Source organism: Porites lutea, chromosome 11, assembly GCF_958299795.1.
Source record: "Porites lutea chromosome 11, jaPorLute2.1, whole genome shotgun sequence".
NCBI lineage: Eukaryota > Metazoa > Cnidaria > Anthozoa > Scleractinia > Poritidae > Porites > Porites lutea.
The window spans coordinates 22,755,605-22,782,762 of NC_133211.1; the positions used below are offsets into that span (position 1 = coordinate 22,755,605).

General features: G+C 38.4%; 1 protein-coding gene across 2 annotated transcripts; it reads right to left on the reverse strand.

Annotated features, from left to right (window-relative positions):
* Nucleotides 1-73: 73 nt before the first annotated feature.
* Nucleotides 74-23,555, reverse strand: LOC140951592 (peroxidasin homolog). Of its 2 annotated transcripts, none has more exons than XM_073400880.1 (8): nucleotides 23,257-23,555; nucleotides 21,039-21,103; nucleotides 17,738-18,329; nucleotides 10,529-10,766; nucleotides 8,601-8,785; nucleotides 4,923-5,221; nucleotides 3,645-4,219; nucleotides 74-884 (listed from the first exon to the last, which is right to left on the reverse strand). In XM_073400880.1, exons 2-8 carry the CDS (start codon nucleotides 21,074-21,076, stop codon nucleotides 826-828), a joined length of 1,986 nt encoding a protein of 661 aa, XP_073256981.1. In that variant the 5' UTR covers nucleotides 21,077-21,103; nucleotides 23,257-23,555; the 3' UTR covers nucleotides 74-825. The 2 variants fall into 2 exon arrangements, with proteins under 2 accessions (XP_073256981.1, XP_073256980.1); XM_073400879.1 differs by having other exon boundaries at nucleotides 23,242-23,553.
* Between the last annotated feature and the right edge of the window lie 3,603 nt (nucleotides 23,556-27,158).

Genomic DNA, 27,158 nt, shown 5'->3' on the forward strand with positions numbered 1-27,158 from the left:
TGTACCTCCCCCCTCCCTAGGCCTAACTCTACTCTATAAGTAACCAAGGTGAAGGAACTCACTGTAAACAAGATTATTTTTTGCTAGCTGTTTAATTTTAATCTATAGCCTGAGTATGTGATAGTCCATTTTACAGTTTTTAGTCACTCACATAATAAAAATAAAACGTTACAAAAGGTCAGTGTTAATTAGAATATAAGTTGATGTGACAAGCTATAGGAAGGCATCAGCCTAAAGAAGCTGTGAGTTCTGTGCTTTATAATACTGAAAAAGCTGGTAATTGTTTCTGTTGTAACATGTTAGTCTCAAAAAAAGTGAATTCAAATAAGTCAGAATGAAAAAATCTCAACAAATTCAGAAGGCTTGAAATTTGCGATCAAAAGAAAAAACTAAATAATCTTGGTAAAGGGGCATATTAAATGATCGATGGAGGGTTGAAAGGTTGGCAACAGCCCGGCCCGTAGCCAGCTATTTTTTTTTAGGGAGGCTTCTGTCAAGGTGGCTGTCAACTTGTTGCACAAACACAGGGCTCGTGTATTTAAGAATTTCTTAGCTTTTTGAGGTGAGACTTTACTTTTCCAGTAGAAAGGAACATTAAATTACCAATCAGTGCGACAGACTAACATTTTTTAGCAGCCCGGTTTTCAAAAAAAAAAAAAAACCAGATATATTTCTACAAATAGAAATAATAATAATAATAATGATAATAATAATGATAAAAACTCAGAACCCTGATGTGAACCGTAAATGAACTGCCACAAAAAGTTGGAAACTTTCGCTCTATACTTTTAACTAAGATTAAATCCAAGTAATCAGGAAAACGTTTCAAGCACTAGTGAACGCACCATCCTCTTCTCCTCCAGCATTCGACTCCTCCTTAGGTTCTACAAGATACAAGAGGACAGCAATAATAATAATAATAATAATAATAATAATAATAATAATAATAATAATAATAATAAAAATAATAATAATAATAATTACAATAATAATAATAATTGCTATTAGTTTATTTACAATTATAAAGAAGTCACGTTACCCATCTCCTAAAGGTGTTAGAGTAATACAATAATAATACAATTAATTCGCTTGAAAAAAAAGAAAAAACTATTCATTCAAAACACTATTTACAATTCCTGTCGATTTAAAAAGCACTTAATTTAGCTTAGAAAGAGTTAATTTAACTAAGAAAAGTTATTCGAATTAAAAACATTTCATTTCAGTTAAAAAAATTGTCAGCCTCTAAAATTCAAAAGTTTCTTTCAAAAGTTAAAAAAAATAAAAAATAATAATAACGATAATGATAATAGTAGTAAGTTAAAAATTAATGAATGAGGTTGAGTATCTTATGAAAAATTATCATCTCCACAATTCTTCATATGATACGAAAGCCGAATTCAATAATTGTTTTATTATTCATTCAAAATAATTCCTAGTTTAAAAACAAACCTAAAACATTCTTACCTCCATCGATCCATCGACGTTAAGTTCATCTTCGATAGTGCACGTTTAGGGCTGTTCAAATCCGCAAATATTCTCCAAATACCAGATGTCGCCCTTCGAGTTGTCTTCTGGCTGTTCTTGCATGTTTTTAGCTATTATTTCGCCTAGTCCTTACTCTTGAAACGAGTGAAATGTCCGCCATTTTTGTTTCCACAACCAAAACAATTCAACCTCGTCCCCAGTTCTTGCCGGTTAACGGTGCATTAACCTGCAAGAACGCTGCACTTTTGACGTCATCGGTTCATAAAACGCAAAATTCTTCCAAATTTGGTCATCAGTAGCTGATTAATGTGAATTATGCGTCATCGCGCAGAATGAGTGGACATCATTAGCTATTCATGACCGCCGAAGCGGCCAATTCGAACACACGAGCGCTTTCAATAAGTTCTGAATAAGAGAAGAAAGGGCCTCTTTTAGCCCGCCAACGTTGATAAAACTCATTCGCGCGACTTCGTTAGCTCCAAAATGCCAAATCCACTGACGGAATATTGAAAATGAATGATATATCTACGATTTATGCACAAAAGATAAGCATTTTTCGTAGCAGAAGGACTATCCCTCTGCACTTGAAAATTGCTAAAAAGAGGCCATTTTTTGTATGTAAGCTGACTTTGAGCGTGATTTTCTGGAAACCTGTAACAAAATCGTCAAATCCACCGATAGAATAAGTTAGATTGCTCTTTCCTTAAACAGAATATTTTTTAACTTTTAAAATTTATGGACAAGAACCACTATCCCTGCGGGTTTGAAAAAGTCTGGTAGAAACGCAGCGTACCTAAGGCCAGCGAGCTATTGTTTTAAGCATAGGTATAAATAACAATGGCTGTCAAATATAACAATACGCCATTGAAAACTCCTCACTTGTGAAGTACGTCATTAGTTGGTTCCGCGAACTTTAAACTTAATATTAAAGAATCACTAGAGTTTATTAACACAATATGCCACGCGTATACGCTTGATCAGTACAATGAATAGAACGAGGAAAAGTGGATGTGATGGCCAGCATGTACTTCATTACTATTGTAAAATGGTCCAGAGAAGCCGCGAACTTTTAAACTGATCGCGTTGCGTCAGCTGGTTCATTGCACCTGCCGACCAAATCTTGCAATGAACATGGTAAAAACAATGTCACGGATCGGGAGCCGGGAACCCGCTGTTTTCATGGAGCGAGCTTAAGTATTTAAGATCTATTGCAAAAACTGAACTTACTTACCCGCCATTTTGGTTAAATTACTTTTGGGGGTCAATATAAGAGGTAACATCTTTCGAATGGAGAAGCAAAACATTACAATCAGCGACGAGTGCTGGCTTCCGCGCTCAATTTTACTCACCTCACAGCGAGTTTATTTACGACATAATCGAGATCTCGCACGCACTAAAATAAATGGAAAATTTCACCTTTCTTTCTTTGGTTTAACTTTTGAACAAAATTCCCGCAAAATTAAGCAAAGTGTAGGTATTCTCATGATTTGAACGTTCACCGTGAAATATGCGCATATTCGCGATTTTGCGAAACAAAAGAGCTTAAAGGAGAAAACAATAGCGTGCTGCGTTCATTGTTTAGTTTGTTACCTACAACATATTGATGAGGTTCCTCGTGCATTCTTGGCAACCAATGGCTGAAGCGCTTTCATAGAGTCTCTATATGATTGCGCGTAATATGACAGATCTACGAACTTTTTTTAACTGGAAGTAAATGTCCCGAGAACAATAGGCATTCTGCGCGATGTGTGCTTTTAGTCAATCAGAATCGGGGAAATATTTTGAATGAATAATAATAGTAGTAATAATAAATAGTAAATAGGGTTAATATCTACTACCTAACAAGTGATATTTAATAGATGCACTGAAAGCTAGCTCGTGTACCCTCTCTCTCTCTCTTTCGCTTCATACAAAAGCCGTTTTCTCTTTCAATTCTTATATTTATTTGTTTATTTGCTCGTTTAATTTGACGTAATCCTTCCAATTTGCGTCAAAAATAGAAATCATTGGCCATTACAGATTTAGCAATTTCACATCCACAGATTTTGTGGTATTGTTGAATCCTCTTAAACACCGTCTGAACGGCTTAACTCTTCCGACCCAAAGTAATGGCTGTAAAGGACAGAAATAGTAAACAATAAAATGTTAGTAGTACTCACCTTCTTTAAAGACAGTCAAGTCCATAAACGGCAGATCATCGCAGTCGACTACAGGATTGTTGGCGCCGGGTGCGTTTCTATGTACAAAAACCTTCGCATAAATGCGACGCACATCATCGGTATTATCACAGATAACTTTGGCAAGACTCGAGTGTCGTATTTGGTCAAGTTGTTCGAGGGTAAAACCGGTCTTGTGATCATCTCTCTCATACCAAAAGCGATCGCCATGACGGAAATCTTTGAATTGCCGACCTACAAGGCATGTAAAGGTGAAACCAAGCGCACTTCCTGGTTGGGCTTTCTCGCTCATGCCGCCAGCAAAAAGATCAATGTCTTGCACCTTTTTGTAAATGCCAGCAGATTTAAGCCTGTTTACTTGAGTCCTAGGGATAGTATCACAGATATCATCAAACCGAACGGCTGGATTTCCCCCGCAAGCTTCTCGGAACTTGACGTAGCCTGGTAAGCCATGATCTCTTCCGCGTATCATGTTGATTGCGGTTAGATCGCCAACAATACCATTAGGAGGTTCTCCTTCAATTATCAGGCGTTCTCTTACTGCGCGAACGAAACGTCTAAAAGGAGAAGAAATAAACAAAAAAATAAAATAAAATGAATCATGAAACGCGATACGTCTTTATTAAGACCCACAAAAATGGATAAACACACGATTTTTTTTAAATGTATGTATGCCCATTTTCAAAAAGGTTTTCATATTGGCCACTTTGAGGTTGCGCTGGAGACTGAGTCGAGATGGTTTCAAAGTGCATTGTGGGACTGCTTTGGGGGACGCATTTTCAACATGGTGGCAAATTCGTCCCCCAAAGCAGTCCCACAATGCACTTTGACAATCATCTCGACCCGGTCTCCCAGCCAACCTCAAAGTGGCAAATAGAGATATATATAGAAAAAAGAAAAAAGAAACTAGAAAAAAGAAACTATATTAGGTACTGGATTTCTAACATATAATCCAACATTGGCGAATTGCATATTTTGGGAAATCATAGTATAGTTAATTGTCGGCCAGAAGAAAAAATATGTCATACAGGGCTAGTGATAGCCTCGATTACAAGGCATTTCGTGCCCCTGGTAGAGAAATTTCAAATTTCATAATTAATGGTGTCTTGTGTTTACTTCATCGTTTAATACTTACAAACACTTAAATACTTAAAAACGCAGATAAATTCCGCTGTGGCGAACATGCGGACGCACCCAACAATCCCTGATCAGTGCTAGTTTATTTTCATAAATTATTACGATTAATTGCCTTCAGCTTACCGATCAACATTTTGAGCAAAAAATCTTATTAGCCCCAGCAAAATTCCGCCATATGCGTTGTCTCCCGCCTGGTAAAATCGATCTGGGTTAAAGAAGTCTCTGGTTTCCAATCTATTAGGTTTATCAAATCCTGCACTGCCAAAGTTGGTGTCCAAAAGAACGAAAGTATCGCGGATCAAAGAATGGCCCATTCTAAGAGCAGCTGTGGAGAAGGCGTTGGTACACTGTGCATCAACTGACACATTGTATCCTTTGAAGAATTTCCCTTTAGGCTCCAATAAAAGCCCTAGTTTCTCTCTCTGAAAAAGAATTATGGACAGGAATTATGTGGAAGGTCAGTTTCGGTTGTTTTTCATTAACGGCTACAAGTAAGTTTAAAGCAGGACGGATAAAGGTTGGGCGGTGAAACGAGCGCTCCGCTCTTCATTTAATGTGTGATGCGGAGTAGGACTGGCACGAGCGCTCTTTACGCGCTTCCGGTGCGCTTCAAGGGCCGGCGAAATTTTCCTCTTTGCAAACCAGAAATCCCATTTTCTTTCTGTAATTTCAGGCTACAATGTTAAATAGATAAATTCGTTTCATAACAATATCAATAAACAGTTTCATATGTTTGTGTCTGTTCGTCTATAAGTCAAACTTGTTGGTCGTATAATGCCAAAATTTGAGTTTAATTTGAAAGTGTTGAATACCTCCTCCTTCCACTAAATAACACCTAATCGTCTTTCGCCGCTTCGTTTGCAAAAGCTTAACACTTCTTAACCTCAATTTTTACATATGTTAAAGGGGGATAAATTTTATATAACATAACAAAAAATTAGATTGATATATACTGATATAGTGGCGTTGTACTTCTTCAAACTTTGCTTCTCGGGTGCAACGCTCCATGGCGATTCGCGCAATGCGTTGCAAATCCGGCAACCGCATGTAAACAAAATTTATTGAGGTTAGTTTTAAGGTTTTTTCTCCGTTTTTCCCTCTAAAACAAAACAAGGTAAACAATAAAAACTGAGGGGAAACTAATTTTGAAGTTTCGAAGAAACAGAAAGACGTATGAGATGTTTTTTTCAAAATTAAAAAGAAGGATGATGGAGATTGAAATTAGCATAATTTCACCTTGCACGAGCTGCACGCATTTATAAAATACACGTCATCTAGTCAGTGAAACACGATCTGCTGTCTTTTAGTTTTGCCATGGATGAGATTTTCCTTCGTGTTTTAGACAGTACTTAGTTGTTTTTGTTTTGGAATAACATCGACATTGGCGAGTAGCAGAACGAAAATATAATTCAGTGGTAGAGTCATGGAAGTAATAAAAAAAACCATTTCAAAGAGATGTTTGTCTACTCCAACTAAACTTCCCGCAAAAAATAGCAACATTTGCCTCTCGGAGACAGCGTACCAGCACAAAGGAACGAGGAAGAAGTGCAAGAAAACAAATCAATCCGCCATTATTCAATGACATCGGCAGTGTGTAATGTACAAACCACATCGCAAGCCCTGACCGAAGTCGAAAACAGGCGACATTTCTAAGCAGAGCACCCGTCCACTGCATCACACCTTTTTGCTCGGACGCGCTCGTTTCACCGCCCAACCTTTATCCGCCCTGGTTTAAAGGGACACAGGTAGCTGATGCACATGCGCATTTCAAAACATTTCTTAGCTGATCTGCATATCACAAGACAGAAACAGAAAGTGAGAAGCGCATCCAGAATACACTACACAAAACTTGTAGCGTTGAACTTGTTAAAAACCCAAATCGTAATTATAGACCCTATGCCATATCAGAGCACTCATTTATATATATATTATTGGGAATTTACCGATGGATTTGTCCAGGGAAAGCCAAACTTGGACGAATACTTCTGAATTCGATCATCAGTAGAGGTGAGAAATGACACGGGGCACTGACGGAGTCTGCATGGATTATTGTCGAAGGTTCAAGGTCGAGAAAGCTTGATTTTCCTAACACCTGTAACCTTTTCCATCGATTTTCCAAATATATATAACTGTTATTTGCTCGCCAGTGTTATTGATTCATTTCTTTAGTTATTTTGGTAAACGAAAGCGATTTCTCCCACCCGGCGCCTACGCGTTTCCCACCTCTTCTGTTCATGTTCCTTTCGATTCTGTTTTTAACCAAATATGATAAAATAATGTCATAGGATGAGTAAAAGTTTGCTCAAAACGAGGTTTTTTGTAAAAGATCGAGGATCGAATAAAACTCTAAGCAAGATTGAAGCGGATTTTTAGATGTATCCGACGGGTACATTCGATTTCGGGTTAAGGTAAACGCTTTTCAAACTGGCAAAAGTAGTGTCAAGGTCAGCGCGGTCCCATTGCTGACTGTGTCTCTTTAAGAGCAGAAAAGGTTTACTCCACCAGAGTCATGTCTAACTGAGAATACTTGACTATGCCCCTCTTTAATCTCAATAAGCTTAAAACATTCAAGAAAGACGGTTAAACTTTATAATTAATTGGATAACATAACCTCCTTATTACTTGAACACTGACTTGAAGTGAGTGTGCACGTGAATTAAGCTGGCGATGATTGGAGGTGCAGCCCGGGAATAGCGCAATAATTCTCTGTTACCTCCAACCAAAGTGGCCTGGGTTCGAGTTCCATTTAAGTCGCCAGCATGGTCAAAAAAACTTGAAATCTGGCGAAGTCTCCTAAGTGAACTAAAAGAGCATACGAGACTAAATCCTAAAACCCACCACTAGAAATCGGCCGTGCTTCGGCTCGGTCACTGGGCAGCGGAAAGGTATGTTCAACGATATGTTCAAGATACTACGTTCAACTCAATTTGCCTAGGGTCTGTTCAGCCGATGGGATCCTGTGAGACGGCTTGATTGTATGAGGTGGGAAAGAGCAAGGAGGAATGCGTTTGAGGATGTCACGTGTCGAGACTTGCGAATGATATAATTATGCTGAATATCATGATATAACTATGCAGCTCAACTGACTAAAAAGCACGGGCAACTTTTCTTAAACAAACACAGATTTTCCAGAAAACTTTCGGAAATTAACTTGAATAAACTTGACTTTCAGAATTGTTGTCTTGCACAAATTTTCCTACCTTAAAAGGTCATTATGTATATTTACCTCAATCGGATTTTGACACCGAACGATACGATATCTGGCAAATCGTTTCTGCTCACATTTGGAAATAAAGTGCTTTTTTGTCAGATTTTTTTTCTGTTTGAATTTTTTATGCAGTTCCAAACAAGAGGCAAGAAAGGGATTTGTAGTAAGAAGGGATTCGTGCATGAAACTAATTAAAACTGAACGACGAACAATAATAAAAAAAGCAAACTAAAAAAAAGTGTAAGTCAGTTATTGTAAAATGTTTGTTTGAGTCTTGTGAGGGCCGAGACAATATTGGAATATGGATTTTAAGTACTGGATTTCAGTCTTGTTGTATTCCGGCTTCTACATGTATAAGCAAAAATCTCTGTCAAAAATGCTTGTCTTCGTTTCTTCCGACAAAGTCGTCTCCTTAGTGACTTGCGAGAATAAGCTACCGTTGTTGGACCAATTTAGATTATGTTTTTGCTTATTTATTTTAGTATTTACTGTTTTATTTATTTCTTTACCCCCTCCCTTCCCTAAAATGTAAGCTATCGCGAATAAATGCTTTCATAAATTAGCAATTATCTCTTACGCATCCAAGTTCTTACCAGGTCTTCACTTGGGAAAATAACTGCAAGCCACTCATTATAGGTGATGTGTTGAATCTCAGCTCCAACAATCTTACGCGCCTCTTGATATAGCCTTTCGTCACCCCAATGAGGATTTAACAAGTGCAGAAAATTCGCTATACGATTGTGCTCACGTACCCAAATTGTATGCATCGCCATCAAAGCTGTGAAAAAGGAAAAAAAAGTGGAACATTTTCTTTTATGCAATATATTAAGTTATTGGATAAAAATGAGTTTGAGACACGACTTCTTTGAGTTCTAAACTCAAAGTAATTACTCCGGAAGATAATTATCCCATAGGTACAATACTACATACTGTAGTCAAAAAAATTGCAGCTGATAGCTTTAAAAAATGGCGTTTGCCATAAAACTTTGTCTTAATTGCTCAAATTTGCTTTTAAAACAAAGATCTTTTGATTAATTTTGAATATCCGTGGATCCAAAAGGAACATCACTTTTTACAAAATTATTCTTGTTGAATTTAATATGGGAATGAATCGTGTCTTGAATTACGGATAAACACATAAAAGTGAACAAATCCCGCGAATTTCGTGTTACACGAAATTACTGATACAGTAGTTGTGAAAGGCTTTTCCAAGTGATTTGGTATCCGTTCGCGAAAAAATTGTCATCCGTTCGAATGGCTCTAGCTATCCGTTTGAAAAAGAAATGTCATTCCTTCAACTACTCAGGCTGTCCGTTCGCACAAAATTGTTATCCGTTCGAAAGGCTCGCAGACAGAATATCCGTTCGAAGAAAATTGTCATCTATTCGAACCGCTCGAGCTATCCCTTCAAAACTATTGTCAGGCGCGCTAGTGTTCCAAAACACTTTCACCCGAGCCGTTTGCGTCGGACCTGTCAAAAAATAAGTAAATCTTGTAAGCGTTGTTTACCATCACCTCATGAATTTTCACGTTACATTTTCTGCTTAACAGCCCTCTATACTTTCATAACATTCGATTTATATCGTTACAAGTTTTATCCACGACTAAGGCATATTCAACAAATTTCCCGAACAAGACTCGAACAAGTTATTATGTTGTGAACTTTCAAACGCTTTTGGTAGCCGTGCACTGGAATACGATCAATAAACTTTGCCTGTTTAAAATACCAATTAAAAGCTATTGCCAATGGCAGAGATGTGAAAAATAAAAACAGTTCCTTGCATCTTCACAACGGCTGACAATCATAAACTTGAATGGACGTGTATATTTTGTCACTTTCCCTCGGCATCTAATGGAGCCGTACGCGTTTCTTTTAGGTAAACTTGAGAAATATCAATGGACTCATTCACGTCCATGAGAAATCATTTACTGACTTGCAGGCGAACTGTGTAACCATTTGGCAGATGAGGAAACACACAACGCCAGCTGACTAGCTCTGACTATTTTGTGTTTTCAGCTGCGAGAAAGCCTACCAAAGAGTTGACCAATCAGAGCGCACCATTTATAAAGGTGCGATTTTAAAACAAAAACTAACGATCGCGTTGCATTAACTTTGGCAATGGGCCTTTAACTGGTTTAACACTGAAAACAGTGGAAATAAATTAAATGGAAACTTATTGATTATAACCTATTTAACAAGAAAACATTTAAAAACTAGTAATAACCAACACGGCGTGACTAACATCCCTATGACAGCACCTTTTTACTCTAGGTCTTCAAAAGCGCAAGTAAGTCTTGGCTCATTTTCTCCCTAAATACGATCGATTAGTCCTATATCAGTTGTAAGATATATTTTCTTTGTTCCTATCCTGACTAACTTCAAGGTTTAAGCCTTATGTTTGTTTTTATGTATTTTTGTTGTTATTAATAAGTTGTTGGTCGGCTCGAATGTTCTCTTCGTTTGAACTTGAATAATTAAATATAAATAAAAACTAGATAAATAAATAAACCAATCAATTACCGTGATTTTCGTTCACTCGAATATCGCCAGCAAGAAAGCAAGGACTTGCTTCAGTATCTGTTGATCTGCAGAAAGCTTCCTCATTAGCTTCCGGAAGAATCGGTTCGCCATCGGAGTTTATGTAAGGTCTCACATCCAACAATCCCAGCTTTGTTTCTTTATCTCGAAGCCTCTGTGCCAAAGCATCATCTGAGCCGTACACTTGTGAAGCATCAATGTAGGCTGTTATCTCGTTTATCTAACACAAAGGATAGTGTCAAGGACTTATAAAATGGAAGCATCTAATAGCATTCTCTAAGGATCAGTATCCCGGCTGATTACAAAAGACCAGGCCCCAGTTGTTCAATAGGTGGATAACGCTATCCACGGGATTCCCTATTTGTCAGGAACCTCTTCCACTCCTCCCCCCTCCCTCACTGATTGGGTTAATTTCACCCTAAGACCACACCAATTTCCTACCGGCCCCTCCCTTCCCCTGAAGGACTGAATTTTGCCCTATAACCACACCAAGAGCCATTATGGCTCTTGACCACACCCAAACTGGCCAGTGATGTCTGGACATACGTCTGCTGGGAAACTTTCTAGTAAGTCAGGTGGGAACTCATCCATCATTCTTGCTGGGAGTGAAGAACAGATAAATGTTTCCCAGCAATCTCCCAAAATGCTTAAAATGGCTTCAGAAGGCTCAGTTTCATCCTTTGTTGTTGTTTTTACGTCTTTTTCTCAAAATTTACCGTTGGGTGCCCCTGCCTTTCCGTTAGATAGTGATTTATCTGGTGGATAGCTCTATCTAACGTTTGAGCAACCAAGGCCAGGATTGTTCATTGTTTGAAGCAACGACAATAACACGACCTACTGTGACAGACCGGTTAATCACAGGTGATTATGTTTAAGTTGAAATCTCAAATTTTCAAAGAGCTACTACTCCTCCACAAGAGAGAATGAGAGAAGGGAGTGAATCCCTTTGCCTCATGATAATCATATGAAATCTGTTTTTAGCTCACGCCTTAGCTGACGCGAAGGTAATTGTTTGTCTGTTGTTCCCATGACCGCACGGTTTACTTCTACGTGGATCATCAAGGTATATTTACTTGGACGACGTCGTCGTTTTAAACACCTTGCTTATCAACCGATGTAGACTAAGAGCACATGCCAAGAACTTCGATTCGCCATTTTTTGAAAAGGAGTAGCCCGCTGTGCCCGGCTATTGATCAGTAAAGATGAGCAAAAAAGCGGGCAAGCGGTGAAAAAGCGAGAGAGCAAAAACAGTAAGAAGAGAGAACGGGGTGAGCCTGTGAGCATCTCTCTAAATTCCTTAATTAACCCACCTCCCCGTCCACTTCTGAAAACCGTTTCCCGTGTCAAAACGTCAAATGTCAAAATTAGTAGTGTAGGAGGGTTCCGCTCGCCATGTTTGTTTCACTCTGCACCCACGCGCAGCCAGGTGATTGACGTAATTGTTGTGTCTCCAACCCCTAACACGTTAACGTTGTCACGTCGAAATTTAACATTATGCTAATCTGTTCGGTGTGGTTTCGGCAGCAACACCTAGGGCAAAAGCCTATTATTTTGAAGAATTTGATCCGGTACAATAGACCACTTCTTGATACGCAATGCTAAAATAGATGATGCCAGGAGCCATTCGGCGATGACGTCTTAGGGCCTGTTTACATGGAGGTGGGGCTTCCCAGAAAGGTGAGATTAACATGTGGCGGGTCACCCCACCTAACATGTAAACGTGATCAACTTCAAATGAGAGATTACATGGACAGGCGGGTAACCCACCTAAACGGGTAACCTCACCTACCTGGGGCCGCCCACCTCCATGTAAACAGGCCCGTATTTCAGCAGAGAGGAAGGAGCATCAAACTGAAGGTGATTATTTCTTTCGCACCCTCGTCGTATAAAAAAACACCTCTTTTGACCTGGCAAACGGAAAGAATTCTTCACGGTTTTCACATGATGTCGCCAAAATTCAAACTAAAAAAATATCGATTATTCTGAGCGTTTACTTCCATGTGGTATTACAGAAGCTACTGATACTTTTATTTATACAGATGATAGGTTCGAAAGGCTTATTCGCTGTGCGTTTAGAGGACGTTTGAATTTCAAAGCTTTTGAAGCGGCATTTAAATGGCGGCCGGAACAGCTCTCATGTAGGTTGAAAATGTTACCGGTTTTTTTTCCCCAGATTTTGCTATTCAGACTTCCTTTAAACTTCCTTTGCTATTTAGTTGCACTTCCTTGTTTCATTTCAGAATCCTCAATCGGTGAATTCACGCTTTTGTAGCAAAACTCAAGACAGATGTTTCTGTTGGTTTTCGGCCACCACATCTGTGTCCTTCAAAGAGACACCAGCATGGCGTCTCCAAGAGTTTGGGTAAAACATTTTTCCGAATATCTCGCACATGAAATATCGCACAGCCCTGACTTTCTTAGCGAGGCTTTTTGCATATTGATCTTCTTCTATTTCCTTATAGATTCTGGACTTTCTGTATTGAATGGTTTCGATTTTCATTTTTGATGGCGTGACAGTGAAAACAGAGAATACTCAGTCCGCACTGAGGTCGAATATTTGCCTGATCAAAAGTGCACTTTTTTTTCAAGGTTTCAGCGTCCAGATTACTTATACATTGTACTCACTCTCTGTTTTCTTATTGGCTAGGAGCCTACAGGTAATTTTGGAAATCTGTGCAACTTACAGATTAGTTAGTCATCTGCTAGCAGATTGGTGACTAATCTGTAGGTTGCGCGCAATGCATGATTTCCAAGAGCAATGTCAAACTGTGTTTCGCGCGGTGGTGTGTTTGTCTTCATTTTTACTGGGCTGCCTGTGGCAAGCCTAGTTATAAAATGGGATTGGTTTTTCCTTCTGGCACAAATCGCACTCTGGCGTGTTCAGCGCTTGCGCAAGATATAAGTGTATGCGTAGAATGCGTAGAATAGATCAGCGGACTTCAGCAGAGTACATTCCGAGGAGCTCGAAGCGACTCAAAGCTATTAGCAATCTATCTTCGGTGGAAGCATACAAATGCAAACATACGAATGAACAAACTGTTGATGGTTAGCCCACAGTAAAAGATGGCAAGAGAACATTTTCGAAGTGGTATAGTTCATGAACTATACTATGCGAGAGACCCATTTACAAGCGAACTCTTCCGAGTGACTCTCTATCAGGAAACCTTGTACAACAAGTGAGCTACCTACTTAGTTAGAAGCGCTAAAAGAATCATCCGAATTAACTGTTAACTTAACCTGTCTGGTACGTAAACATTACGAGCAAATGGTTCAGTGAAATTCAACAGTGTTTTTGATCAACACAACAGCCTTATGGAAGAATTCAGTACTTCAAAAGCCAGCTCTTAGGTAACAATATTCCCAGTGCTTTTACATTTAATTTTTGATTTCATTGATTTTATCTTTCTTTGTTTTTATCATCATTTATGCAATTATTGTAATCGCGTATTTAGTGATCAATCTTCTAATACCGCATGTAGATGTTTATACAGAGGCTGTTGTTATTTCAATATGTATAAAACAAATCAATTGACCGGAAATGTTTACAACGATTCCGAGGTAACAGTAAAGGTGAACGAAGATATATGCTATGCAAAGTATGATAAACAACAACAACGTGGTCGTGATCCTAGTCCTTTTGGGCCTTTTAACTGACCGAAAAGACGCATTTTCCTACCCTTTCATATGCTTCAGCTAGTGAAATCTCTACTCTTTTGTATACCTGAAGCCTAAAAAGGTACCCCTTTCGCGTGGAGCCTCCCCATATAGGTCATTATGTGGAGTACCCCCCAGGATAAAAAGCGCCACCAGGAGCCCATTCCTGGCGCTATATATGACCTCCGGAATGAACACTCTTATCTTATGCACACGCTAGCCTGTGTACAGATGTCCCTTCTATGATAGTTCAAAAAGTTGAATGAGTTCATTTTCATCTGGTCGGTTGGCAGTGTATAAAAATACTACTGATAACAAACTGAGAAAAAAAGGTTTTCTTCGCTTAAAAACTCTATTCATGTCGAACCAGTTTGGTTTAGTTTAGACAATTTAACTCAGGGCGCCGCTCTAACTACAGCTCAATGGTATTGCACGCGATTAAAGAAAATTTCAGATGCGCTGAAGCTTTTTTCCTACGAACGGGACGATTTTTTTTATTGTTTTCCTCAGATATAGAGACAAGCTGTCAACAAAACGAAAAAAGTTCAGATAAACTAGAGATACCGTGTGGCACGAAATTTTTGCGGGTTCTAATTTTCACGATTTTTGCGACTTTTCCAGCGATCACCCCCTCCCCCCCCCAAAACAAAACAAAAAAAAACGAAAACATTTTCCCGCAAAAATTTACTCCAGCGTATTAAATATACTCGCCTCTTCAATTCAGAAACAAAACGGTACACAATGAATTGGTTTTACATAACGTACGCATACTCTAGTACTGTTTGAAAATCTGTATACCTATTACACCCTGATTGCACGTACTTAAGGAGCTGTGTCACGAAACTCAGCCAAATGAGGTCATTACAAAATTCCTGTTAAATTAAGAGAAACAAAAAAATAACCAATTAAAATATTGAAGGAAGATTAAAATAACACAACAGATACAACAGATGCCAGGGATGGGCAAACCTGAAGAAGATTGAAACGGATTGAAATTAGGGTTTTTGAAAACTGTTCAGCCTAACAGTTTTTCAAAGTGTATCTCTGCTGTATACAACCTCAAAAATAATGCTCAGGAGACATATTTGTTTGTCTTGAATCTCTGATTTTTACATGTAATTTCTTTGCTTACCTAAGTTCCATAGCAATTGAGGGCGAGTAATTGGCAAAATTAAACCGGCAAAATGAACTGGACTGTCGTGACACAGCCCCTTTAACAAGAACGAAAATATTATCAATGCTGGGTAGTGGGTACTTTTTGAAAACTAATTCTCAGCAAGAAAAACCAGTGTGTCCTAGTGTCGTGAATGCCGTACGGCCGTTCTTCACGATATCACAGTTTTAAGCAAAAACAGGGTTTATTTCACAGCTTCAGTCCTCACGTTACAGTGGCTCGCTCACACACTACACGAAATCGTGACTTTCTTGAATCTATAAGCTTTAGGTTTTAATCCGATCTGTCAGCAAGTTCTCTTTCGCTCAGTTATGTTGTTAATTTAAAAAGAACAAAGTTTAAAAGGAGTAAAATCACGCCATCTCACAAACACCCTACACTCTTGCTTCGTAACACCTAGTCGCAAAAATTACTTTCCGCGAAACAGAAAAAATGCCCAATCCGCAAAAATAAACAACCGCAAAAATTTCGTGCCACACGGTACACCCACCTTAAGCTTGCTTTGTATAGACCATCAATTATCATTTTCATTTATTTATAGTTTCAGTCAAACAGTTTAATGAGACCCGTGGGTTGGGGTGGTGTCCGGCATGGGAATGGGTTTAGCAGAGTCACTTCTTCCTTTCATACGCTGTCAGCTGTCTGTTGTGGTAAACTTGTCGTTTTCGTACAATACATAATTTCTGTCTAGTCTAGGTTTTATGGCAGCCCAGTATACACCTTCTGGTGTCTAGTCTTCAAAATGATATATAATAATGCAATTATTGGGTTGGGTTTTAGTGATATCTGGAATATACGAGGACTCGGTAAGTGTTATCAGCCTCGGCAGATAACACTTATCACGCCCTCGATTATTCCGAATATCACAAAAATCTCATCCAATAATTGTTGCCCCCGCAGGGATTTCGCCCAGAGGCGAAATCCCGAGGAGGCACCCTAGTAACTCGCGCGTATATTAAGGACAGTACTTACAGTTCAAATATACAGTCAGTATACTAGAAAAAATCTCGATTTGCTCGAACTGGGGCCGCGAGGAATCGGTAGGTAATGATGACGTTTCTATTGTTTGCGCCCGCAAGTACGAAATGGTTAGGATGACGTAAAGACAGAAAATCCCGAAGGGACCGCTCAGGTAGATTTTGTGACATTTATCGTGCAGTCATACTTCGATACTCTTTTGCGTTACGCAGTGACATTCTATGGAGCAGTTGTTTTGAAAATTATGGACCAAAAGACACTCGTTAAGCGCAGGAGAGGTTATAAGGTGGCTGCGTTTAACTGTGTATATATAAACACTTGGAGAGAGTTTGCCAGACACGAGTTCACAAATCTTTGATTTATATTGGAAACCTTGCCAGACACTCTTTCTCTCTCTTTGATCGGAATAAGACTCAGCCCCAAACAAGCAAGATGAGTGAACAACGGCTAGCTTATCACTAGCAGATTGACGGACATTTACAGAAATTCGCCGACAATCAAATTCTGTGCTGACTTATTCCCTGCTCACAGATGTCCTTCCGTTATAAAAAAGTTTCAAATAAGACTAGAATGCGTGAGCGTGAATCGATCAAACGTCCTTTTAATTTCTAAGACTTACTTTCCGGCAAATAAAATGAACTGAATGTAAAAAGGGAAGGAGAAATAGCGAAAAATTCAACTTCTAATTAAATCTTTTCCTATGGTTTAGAATAAACTATGCTCGAAACTGAGAATGTTTTGATCAAAGCTGTGTAAATCGAACTGAAACTGAGCATGGAACCTTGCGTTTCCTGTATTTATCTCACCTATTGTATGGAATATGTGTGAAAATCTTCACTATGAATCGGTATATTTTAAAGAGCTACACAACCAGCAAGAATACTATTGACCGACAATATACAGAACGGGGGCAGCTGTAGTGTCAACTATTACTAGTTTATAATAAGTTTATTTACTCATTGTAGCAACGTACGCACAGTGGTACATGTACCAGCATCTCAGGCATCACATGATCAACCCAATAGATTCGGCAAGCAGAATTGTCAACGTTTACGCAGTTTCAACGCGATAATTTCAAGTAAAATCGTGTTTCAAAGACCACATTTTAATCATGGAGACTGACGAAATCGTTTGTACAGTAACAGTGGCAGTAACACATAACTAAATCTTTATCTAGTCAGTTTGCTTTTGTGCTGTTTACTCCAATCTGATAAACAGAATAATGATTGTATTTGAGGCAGCTGTGTCCTGAAAGACGCAGATCTCTGTTCATGCACTCTCTTTTACGATTTTATGATTCAAAACCAACACCAATACTTAAATTAAGTCATCATCAGCTACTAGCCACGTATATTGTTTTCACTGACAGCTCCCTTATAGCCTACCTGTTCACCGTTTTTTCTGAAGGACCTTCTGAGAGGAATACAATTTGCGCTGCGGTTGAACTCTAATCTCTCTTTATAATTCAGATCATCCAGTGAGATTACAATGCATCCGTTCTCAGTGTTACTGCACGGTGCTGTATTATTTCCGCACTCTATATTTGGTGTCAGCTCTGTCAGAGTGACGTCATGATCTATGAATTGACCCCAGGTCATTGTCACGTGAGTAAAAATTGGTCGGTTGCCAAATTCATCACCATTTAAGCCTTGAAATATCCTCCTGCTTACTCGCCTTGTATTTGGAAGGGGATGGCCTGTTACTGATTCGTTGCGAGGTTGCTCTTCAGCAGCGTACTCACTTGGAAGAACACGCCGCAGCGGAGTGAAAGCAGCTCCTTGGTTTATGCGACACAGATTGTTGCATGTTCCATCAATTGTGCGATATTTATGCTGGAAACATCGCAGCCGGTCCTTGAGGGCGTCGCAGCCATCTGTTAGCTTAAATGCGTCCAACGTTTGTTTAGCGGACATAGCAGAGGACGCTGCTTGGCGCAATTCAAAAGTGGCAATAATCAGGATAATACCCAAAAGAAATCTGAAAACGAAAGAAGGTAGGTTCAGATTTACTTTTTTTTTTTTTTTGCAGTAGAGGCCTTCTGGTCGTTGTGTCCGTTTAGCTTTTTTCAATTCATTGAATACAGTACTACTTATAGGTGTTTACAAGAACGAATCCAGGCTCTAGTGGTATAAAGATGGTCCAAACTTTTTTAGGACACAGTGCGAGCCATGTCAGGAATGGGAAAAAATTACGAAAAAAATCAAAATACAGTAATACAGAAACGCTGTGGCTATGTGGCCAGTAACCGGTCAAGGTTTTCAAAACACTAAATGACCGGCAGTCCGATATTCTCAGTAAATTTCACAAACCGAAAAAATCCAGCTAAACCAGACTATCATATGTCGATTAAAAGTCAAGTGATCCTGAAATGCTTTATAGATCTCTGAGCAAAAATAGCGTTTGGTTTACGTTGGGCTCAGAAAGCGAAACCATGTTTTGTGACACAATTTTTTTCAGCTTGACTGCCAGTCAAGGTGTTGAAAACACTAAATGACCGGCAGTCCTAGCCTGCGTCGCAGACGCTCTAAACCTTAATATAGAGCTATACAAATGGTTTAGACAAGTGCGTCGGCCGGCTGCAACGTGGGCTACGGCAGTCCCTATATTCTCTCTTTCGTCTTCTGAGCCCATCGTAAAACCAAACGCTATTCTTGAGATCTATCAAGCATTTCAGGATCCGTTGACTTTTCTTAATCGACATATAATAGTTTAGGTTAGCTGGAATTTTTCGATTTTGTGAAATTTACCGAGAATATAAGACTGACAGTCATTTAGTCATTTGTTTAGTGTTTTCAACGCCTTGACCGGTTAGCGGCCATATAGCCACAGAATGCTAATCGTTACGAATAAGTGTTTAGCCCTAGTCAGCACTTAACCTTTAAAGCGGTATTAACCCTATTAACTGAAATTTGACAAAGACTGCTTAATTCTACAAATATTTTAGCTGCAGCAACCAACTTACATCAGTACCCATAGGAAACTAAGCAGGAAACATTTTTCATTTATGAAGACTTCATTCTTCCCATGGCTCGCACGAGTCGCATGGCTCGCGGAAGCATGGCTCGCTGTCGCGTGGCTCGCTGGCACGCAGATTTTCCAGACCCATAAAATCAGCGAACACTTATAAAACTGTTCAACAGTGATACCCCTCAGTCCGCTTTGAGGGAGTTACACATTACATTATACTGAAAACAGTGTACTGTGGGCCACAGTAATTTACCACCAGGCGAGTGTCCAGTTCCCCGCAAGGGACGGCTAGCTGGACGAGCAAAGTTGCTGCGCTACTGTAAGGACAGAGCCACTTTCTTTATCTAACGGGACCGAAGTATCAGTGCCGTGTCTTCAATGCTTTTGCAGCTGTTTTAAAAGATATAACCCGAGTGAAATAAAAGGACATTCTTAGTATTGTACAAAATATTTATAAAAATTTTTAATTCCCCTTACGAAGTGCAGCATATAAGCAATTAACACTTTGATGCGGTCACTTGCCTTGTTCCTCACGAATTTAAAACATCGCAATTGCTTCTTTTTCACGTTGCAAACCTGTTTCTTGCTGAATTTGGCAAATTTGATTGTTTTACGTGGATAAAGGCCAATTTGAAACAAATTGGTAACTTTCTTTAACCCTTTTATGACTGCCGGCGAGTAGCAAAAAAAACCCCGCATTTTTCATCAGTTCGTCTTCTTTTGACTGGTTTTCGGCTAGTCAGCATAAGAATGGCTAAAAATGAGTTTTGCAAGAAAAAAGGCATATCTTCCGACTAATCTGACTTAATAAACACTGTTTTTGTTATTCACGCACGCGCAAAGGCCAAGATTTGAATGTTTTTTTTGTTTGTTTTGTTTTACGAATCTATTTCGATCTTTCTCTTTCGCTCTCTTTTTTTCCTTTGCCTTTTTTTCTTTATTTGCAGTTTGGTTGCCCACTTTATCGTCTTTCGTTTGCATGGAATTGTGGCTGGCTAACGTTTTAGGAAAGGGACAAATTTAATTTTCAAAGAGTAGTATGTAGATATTTAAACAGCGAAATTGACAGTGGATTTTTCCCCAAAATGTTACCTTTTTTGTGAGCGTAACTCGTCAGGATTGGTCAGAATATCCAAAACGAGGGATCGCTGGAAAGATCTATCTTTGGTGACGTTTTTGCTTACCAATTTATTTACTAAAACTGAAAGCTAAAAGGGTCCAGAGAGGAATGTATACATCGTTCCATATGGGGATGAAAACGACCCTAGCCGTGCGAAAAGAGTTAAATTCCATTTGTTACCGGCACCGGCCTATTTAGATGCCTCGGCTTCGGTAAACTTTTCATTCTTTTCCACAGTCAAGTATTTTACCACATGGAGGAAGAGTTATTAATATGTTACAATTTATATTTTTCAATACGTTCAAATTCTTCAAGTAGGCGGTTTAAGAAGTCATCATACATGTTTCGAGGAGACTCAAAGAAGCATTCTTTGAAGAAAACATCAACACGTCTACTACAGTCTCATTGCCGACATATATTTTGTTAAACTTAATCATGCAAAATTGCGCTGGAAATTCATGCTATTTATTCTTGCTATCACGACCCTTAAAAAAACAAACAAACAAACAAAACAAAAACAAAAACAAAAACGGAAAGAAAATGACCTCTTGCAGTGTTTTGATAAAACTGAAAAATTACGTATTACTAAATGTAGTTACCTCGAGAAACACATCCTATTTTCCACGTTCTGCAGCATCGACCTCTATATCCGCCTTCACAAAAACTGAAAAAAAGAATGGTGCTTTGATTACTACTCACTCCTTTGATCTTAGAAAAATATAAATTTATAAAAAAGTGAACTCACGAATTGCTTTTATTTTAAAAGTGATTAATATAAATTGCTGTTAATATTAGTATTATTATTATTAATCATGGAATTGAAAAAAAAAAAAGAATTGTCACATTTTTCTCATTAAGTAAACCTCAAAGCGGTCCCTGCATACGCGAGAGGCAATATCCTAGTCCAATATTTAGTTAGGTTGTTTAGCTACAAACGTGATAATACCGACGACGGGTGTTTAAAGCGGGGTTGAAGAAAATAAAAATATAACCGACAGCAGATATAGCAGATGACTGAAATCTTTTATGCGGAAAGGGTAATGAAATGCGTTGTGTCATCTTGTCTGATCGACAATCCAGATTGTAGCAAGTACTTGTACTGAATGGTCCCCTTTTCATACCGGAGGTTTATCTTTTCAAGTTTAAGTTTACCTTGCTAGATGATCTAAATTTTGGCATAAAGTTTGTTTGTTTGTTCTGTTTTCTTTGATATTTCCGTTTCCTTTTTTAGACTTTTTCCCTTTCTTTTATAAACCACGGATACAGATGATCGCCGTTCACGATACATTTCAGTAAATAAATGACAATATCTACAAGGCGATATGGAAAGCTCATTTAATACTGAAAAAAGTGGTTACCAAGGTAAAGAAATCTAACTATAATTGCTACTTTTCTCCCAGATAGTTAATGACCTAAAAAATCGTCTGACATAGCCCAGTTTCACAGAAAACCACCGGACGGATAAACGAACCGTATCATCTGCCGCGATGCCGATTCGAGAAAGGGCTAATATCTGGTTTCAAATCCCATTGATTAAGTTTGTTTGTTAGGTCTGCTTTATTTCCATAATCACCAATGACGTTATTACAACAATTTAATATATGGGCTTACTGCATTTTTTTCCCGTTACCATCTCGCATCTCGCTGCCGAAAAATCTTAATTCACCAGGTCTCTTTTTGGACGTGCTGTATACCAGGGTAAAAAGTCTTAGCTAATCAAATGATGTTTGTAACTTGTCTCGTAATTAGAAGTATAATTGTTATCAGAGTTAGGAATGCATGTCGGTTGTCGGTAAATGTCGGTTACTTTTTATCAAAACAAGTTAATTATTCATAATCATTATTAATTCACACAGTTTAAACTCTATACAAGTATAAATTCTGTCTTAAGCCACTAACGGTCTGTTTGGAGACCAACACTCGACGTGCTGGTGAGGATCCTGAACTGTAAACTTACCTTACAGCCCTAAGTTTACAGAATTTTTGAAGATTTTAGAAATGGGTTTTAGGCTAAACAGTTTTTTGTATAGAGGGATCCTAACTAACAAATTTTAGCCTAACAGGTTCTTAAAACATAGGTTTTTACTTGCAGGTTTTTTCTCTTCTTAGCTTTAGAGTGAACTAAGTAAAATTCTAAGCAATTGCGTAGAAGCACAGTGAAGCGGCTGGTAACAGGTGTTCTATATCGGCATGAAAATATCAACGCCAGTGGACTTTGCAAAATACTGTGAAACTTAGAAGGCCTGACAACGACACAGTTTTGCCTTGGCTATTAATAAGTTACGTACTTGGCTTCGTCAGTGTACCGTAACTTAAATTTGTCCCATTCTTCGAAAAGGACCGCGTCTTACTATTAGACTAGCTAAATTTAACGAAATCTTTGGTTAAAGGCAACATTTATAAACCTCCTGCGACTTCGTTTGCCCTCTGTTTGGAGACCAACACTCGACGTGCTGTTCACAGCGAGATCAGGCTATCTCAGTTTATGTTATTTTTGAGAACTATATGCTTAGTTTTTTGTATTGTTTTATTTCAATAACTGTTCAATTTTTATTGTTTAGGATGACGCTTGGATACATACGGCGAATAAGACATTCTCAGATTCTGAATTCTTTCCACTGACTATTTGTGCATGTAGCGGAGGAACTTGGTGGCAGGAAGAAGCGTCTCGCAGTTTTTATTTGTGCGCGTGTTCGTGTCTATGAGCGCTGTCTGGACAGGTGCCCCTTTAAAGGGAAGGCATATCAAACTTTGCCAATTATTATGGTTGCATTTTTGGAAGGTAAAAGAAAAAATATTTACCTGATTAAGTCTTACCGGTAAACTCCCTCTGAAAAGACTACGGCACAATCGTTCACTCCTCTCCGTGGATTTGGCGTAGATGAATTTACTGAGCCCAACTAGACTAAAGTTAACAAATTTATACCCGCAACCCGGAAAATTTGTATGATCTATTATCGTCACATTGTATTTTGCCGTTAGGCTTTTGTTCTTTTATAATAAAACGAAACTAAATGAGACAATAAAGTGCGGGAAGAACAAAGAGCAACTGTTAAAAGAATGCGGTTGTCTATCTATTTATACAACAGGCAGCTTTATGTCTTTTGTGCCTTTTGAATGAGGAAAGTGGCTCAAATAACCGATTTCAACAATTACATTTCCACTAGTTTGTTTTCGATTTAACCACTGTCTCCTTGCAATTGGAAGGATTATATTCTACTGGAAATATTTATTATAGCTATAATGGCTTGGAAGACTAAGAGGTTGTTATGATTTTGTTGTTTTTAAATAAGGCTGTTCCAGTCGGGTAGTTTTTCCTTGGTGCGAGTGCTGTGTTGTCGTACAAGGTCTGACAAGGTCGGCTCGTGGCTCATTGTCAGAAATTGCTAGAATTAATATTACAAAGCGTTAAACATTTTGTGCTGAGTATGTTTCGTTAACCGGGAAAAGGAGTTCAGATATTCGAACATAATACTGATTTCCTTGATATTTCTTTCCTTTTCAAATGTCCTCTTGGAAGGAGAGTGTCATTCTATTGAAACCATTGTGACTCTTGTTTTTTGTTCGGAATCTGTCGAGGTTGCTTATTTTCCTTATTAATTTTTGTGGTTTTTAAAAAAAGCTGTTATAGTTGGATAGTTTTTCCGGGATGAGAGTGGAGCAATTATTGTCGCCTAGGGCTGGCTTGTGTCTTTAATGGGATTGTAAGACTATTTTGATTCTTTGATTCTCAGGCTTTCAGTAATATTGTTATCCGGCACAAGTGTAAAACTTGAAAAAGGTAGATTGAGAATTGATTGACTCTTAGCGGTTTAAGGTTACATTAGCTGTTTAATCAGCCTTGTACCTAGAATGCGACAAAGCATAAGTTAGTTTAAGTAGTGTCGCTAAAAAGTGGTACTTGGGTGAAAAATAGATAGTATACAGTTGAGAATTACAACTTCTTTCTAGTCTTACTCTATACTCGTAGTAACTTTGTAAACTTAAGTTAAACATCAAAACCCGAGAATGCAGTCGTATCGCACATAAAACGGATCGAAATCCATCAATCACAAATCACAAACCATGACCTTTTGAACCCGTTGAAGTAAACTTCTGTTTCCTGAGAGGTCCACTAGATAGTGCCGAGCCTTCAGAGTTTGAGTGATGTCGCAGCAAGATCCAAAATCCTAAGACGTCAGGCAGGTCGCGTTATCCGAAACAGCTGTAATACCACTTTTTGTACACGTGAACAGGTACAATAATTATAAATTGCTCTGAGAGAATTTTCTTGGCTTTTTATGTTTGGCATATCTATTGAAATGTTCGTCTAATCAGGTCAAGGGGGAGGGCGATGGGTTACTCCCGAGAATAAGTTCCTATACAGATAGGTTCCCGCCCGAGAGGAATATCTTTTTCACGGGAGCCATTTAGGTATTTAAAGTGGCCTTAAATTTAATATATTTCAATCAGACCGCCTTTTTTGAGCTGTTTTTAAAATTCGTTTCGATGTTATCAGTTTCCTTCCAAAGGGAATCAGTTTCCTTATGTAGGTATTTGAAAGGGGTACCGTGGAATATAAAAGGGATTGGATATCGGTGTGGAGCCTCCTCGTGTCAAACTTTGTTGAGTAGTCCTCCCCCGGGTCTTGAGTTTTTGCCATCCTTCCCCTCTCTTGGTGAAACATCGGTGATCCGTGTAAAGAAAATTTGGCAAAATCTTCATGAACAGTATTACATGCCAACATAGCTGGGAAAAGGGAAAATTTCTTTTCAAACCCATCAAAGAAAAAAAATGTTAACTACTTATAGTTTTATCTCTCAGAAATGTGGCTACGTTGTACCAAAACCTTGCCTTGTAAACTCACAATTGTAGAGGTGAACAATACAGCAAAAAAATACATTATTTTCCAGTTAAAATAAAATGAGCAATATTTCTTTGTTTAGAGACTGTTCTGAAATTGTTTGGTGGAAGAGTCTGGAATTATGCAAATGTTACCTGAAATACACTGGAATTCGAGAACTGGATGTAATTATGATTCTTTAGGCCTCTTTGCACGGTTCTTTCAGGATGGGAACGGTCTACCGGAGCATTGAATTGAAATACATTCATGCATTGAAATACTAACCCTCTCGTTGAAGCCGAAAAAAAAAAAAACATTAATAAAGTGAAAAGTCTGAAACATACCACTGTTTTGAGCTCAGATGTTTTGTACTAAACTTCAAGTTCCTTTCAAAATGAGAACGCCATGCGGCTTATTTTGTTTCTTGTTTTTCCGCTTTCGTTCAAATTTTGCCAAAGGGTATATTAATCAATACGTTTGTAGCTTGGGAATTAATCAACGTCAACTGGGTGATGAAAGCGCTGGCTTTTATCACGTATCAAGGAGGAAATATCAAAAAAGGCCTGTTTCGCCCCTCACTCAGGTCAGGGCCACCCAACGACTGTTTTCTGTGAAATATCTGTTCGGAGAAGCAGATGATGCCTAATTAAAAACTTTCTTCTGCTTTTAAGGACGGCTAAAGATTTTTAAATGACTGTTCTATTCCTGTACAATTAATTTTAATTTAGAAGCTTAATATATAACTTCGCTACGATTTTATAAGTTTAATTTTTCACATTTCACTACCCAGGTTAGGCTATTTTTCGTAAAAAGAAGGAAACCTATTAACTTTTCGGATTCAAAAATGGGATGGACAGAGGAATCAGTAAAATTCTCACTTTCGTGATACTTTACATTGGATCTAATTTTTGGGAAAATAATACTGAAGCCCTTGTAATTTTGAAAGACTCAAGTTCCCCTAGGATGACCGAACCGATCTAAATTTTATAGCGCCGCTTAGAATGCATTTCTAGAGATCTAAAAGTACTCTGGATAACCTAAAAAGTGTGTTTAATGGATTAGGAGGAAACGGTCGTTGGGTGCCCCAGACTGCAAAAGAGCGAGAAAAAAAATATAAATGGGTTTTCCTAGCTCATTAGCACTAATTTCGACACCTGTGAAACGTCCCAACACGTGCAAAATTAAGCCAAATGTCCCTTGTGCCTTTAATTCTGCCGTTTATCTAACACTGATTAGGACGCTACAGCCACTGTTCCTTTCATTAAAAGATTGCAATCGTAAGGCAAGCATAAACAGGCTCTCTAACTAGTGAGAGATATGACGAAAACGCAAGAAAGCACAAAGATATAAGGGAATTCAGACGGGGAAGAAATGGGAAGAAAAAGGAACAGGAGGGGAGTCGAAAGAAAATGCCAGTGGAAGACTGTCTTAATAATCTGCTTGCTCAGTTCGACAAGCCGTGCCCTCTTGAACCTCTGAAAAATTCGACTTCTGAAAACCAAATGAAAAGAAACGACAAATCCGAGACTCCGAGACCCCTCGGTAAAAAAATTCAAGACTCCAAGACACAAAAATCACCCGAAAATGAGATTTCGAGACACATCAAAACGCTTACGAGATTTCGAGATCGGGCCAAAATTTTTCGATACCCACGTTTTTCGAAGTACCATTCGAAACCACTAATTATAGAACCTGCATTTTCCCATGTAGCCTAAACAGGCTCTTACATAATGGTAATTAGCACAAATTTAGGCTATTTAGGTTCTTAAATAGGTTTTTATTTTCAATTGAAAAAATACATTGTTTCTTAGAGTTGTATTTACTGGTATTCAGCTTATTCGTTATAATTATAAAATCGGCAAACCATGCCACTTTGCAGATTGAGTGATAAGGAAGC

Excerpts from the sequence above, each read along its gene's own strand:
- LOC140951592 (XM_073400880.1), bottom strand. The coding sequence starts at position 21,076 with ATGCTGCAGAACGTGGAAAATAGGATGTGTTTCTCGAG. Across the intron at positions 8,786-10,528 it reads TCGAGTGAACGAAAATCACG|CTTTGATGGCGATGCATACA; the intron begins GTAATTGATTGG and ends CCTTTTTCACAG. Across the intron at positions 5,222-8,600 it reads TTTTCCCAAGTGAAGACCTG|AGAGAGAAACTAGGGCTTTT; the intron begins GTAAGAACTTGG and ends ATTCTTTTTCAG.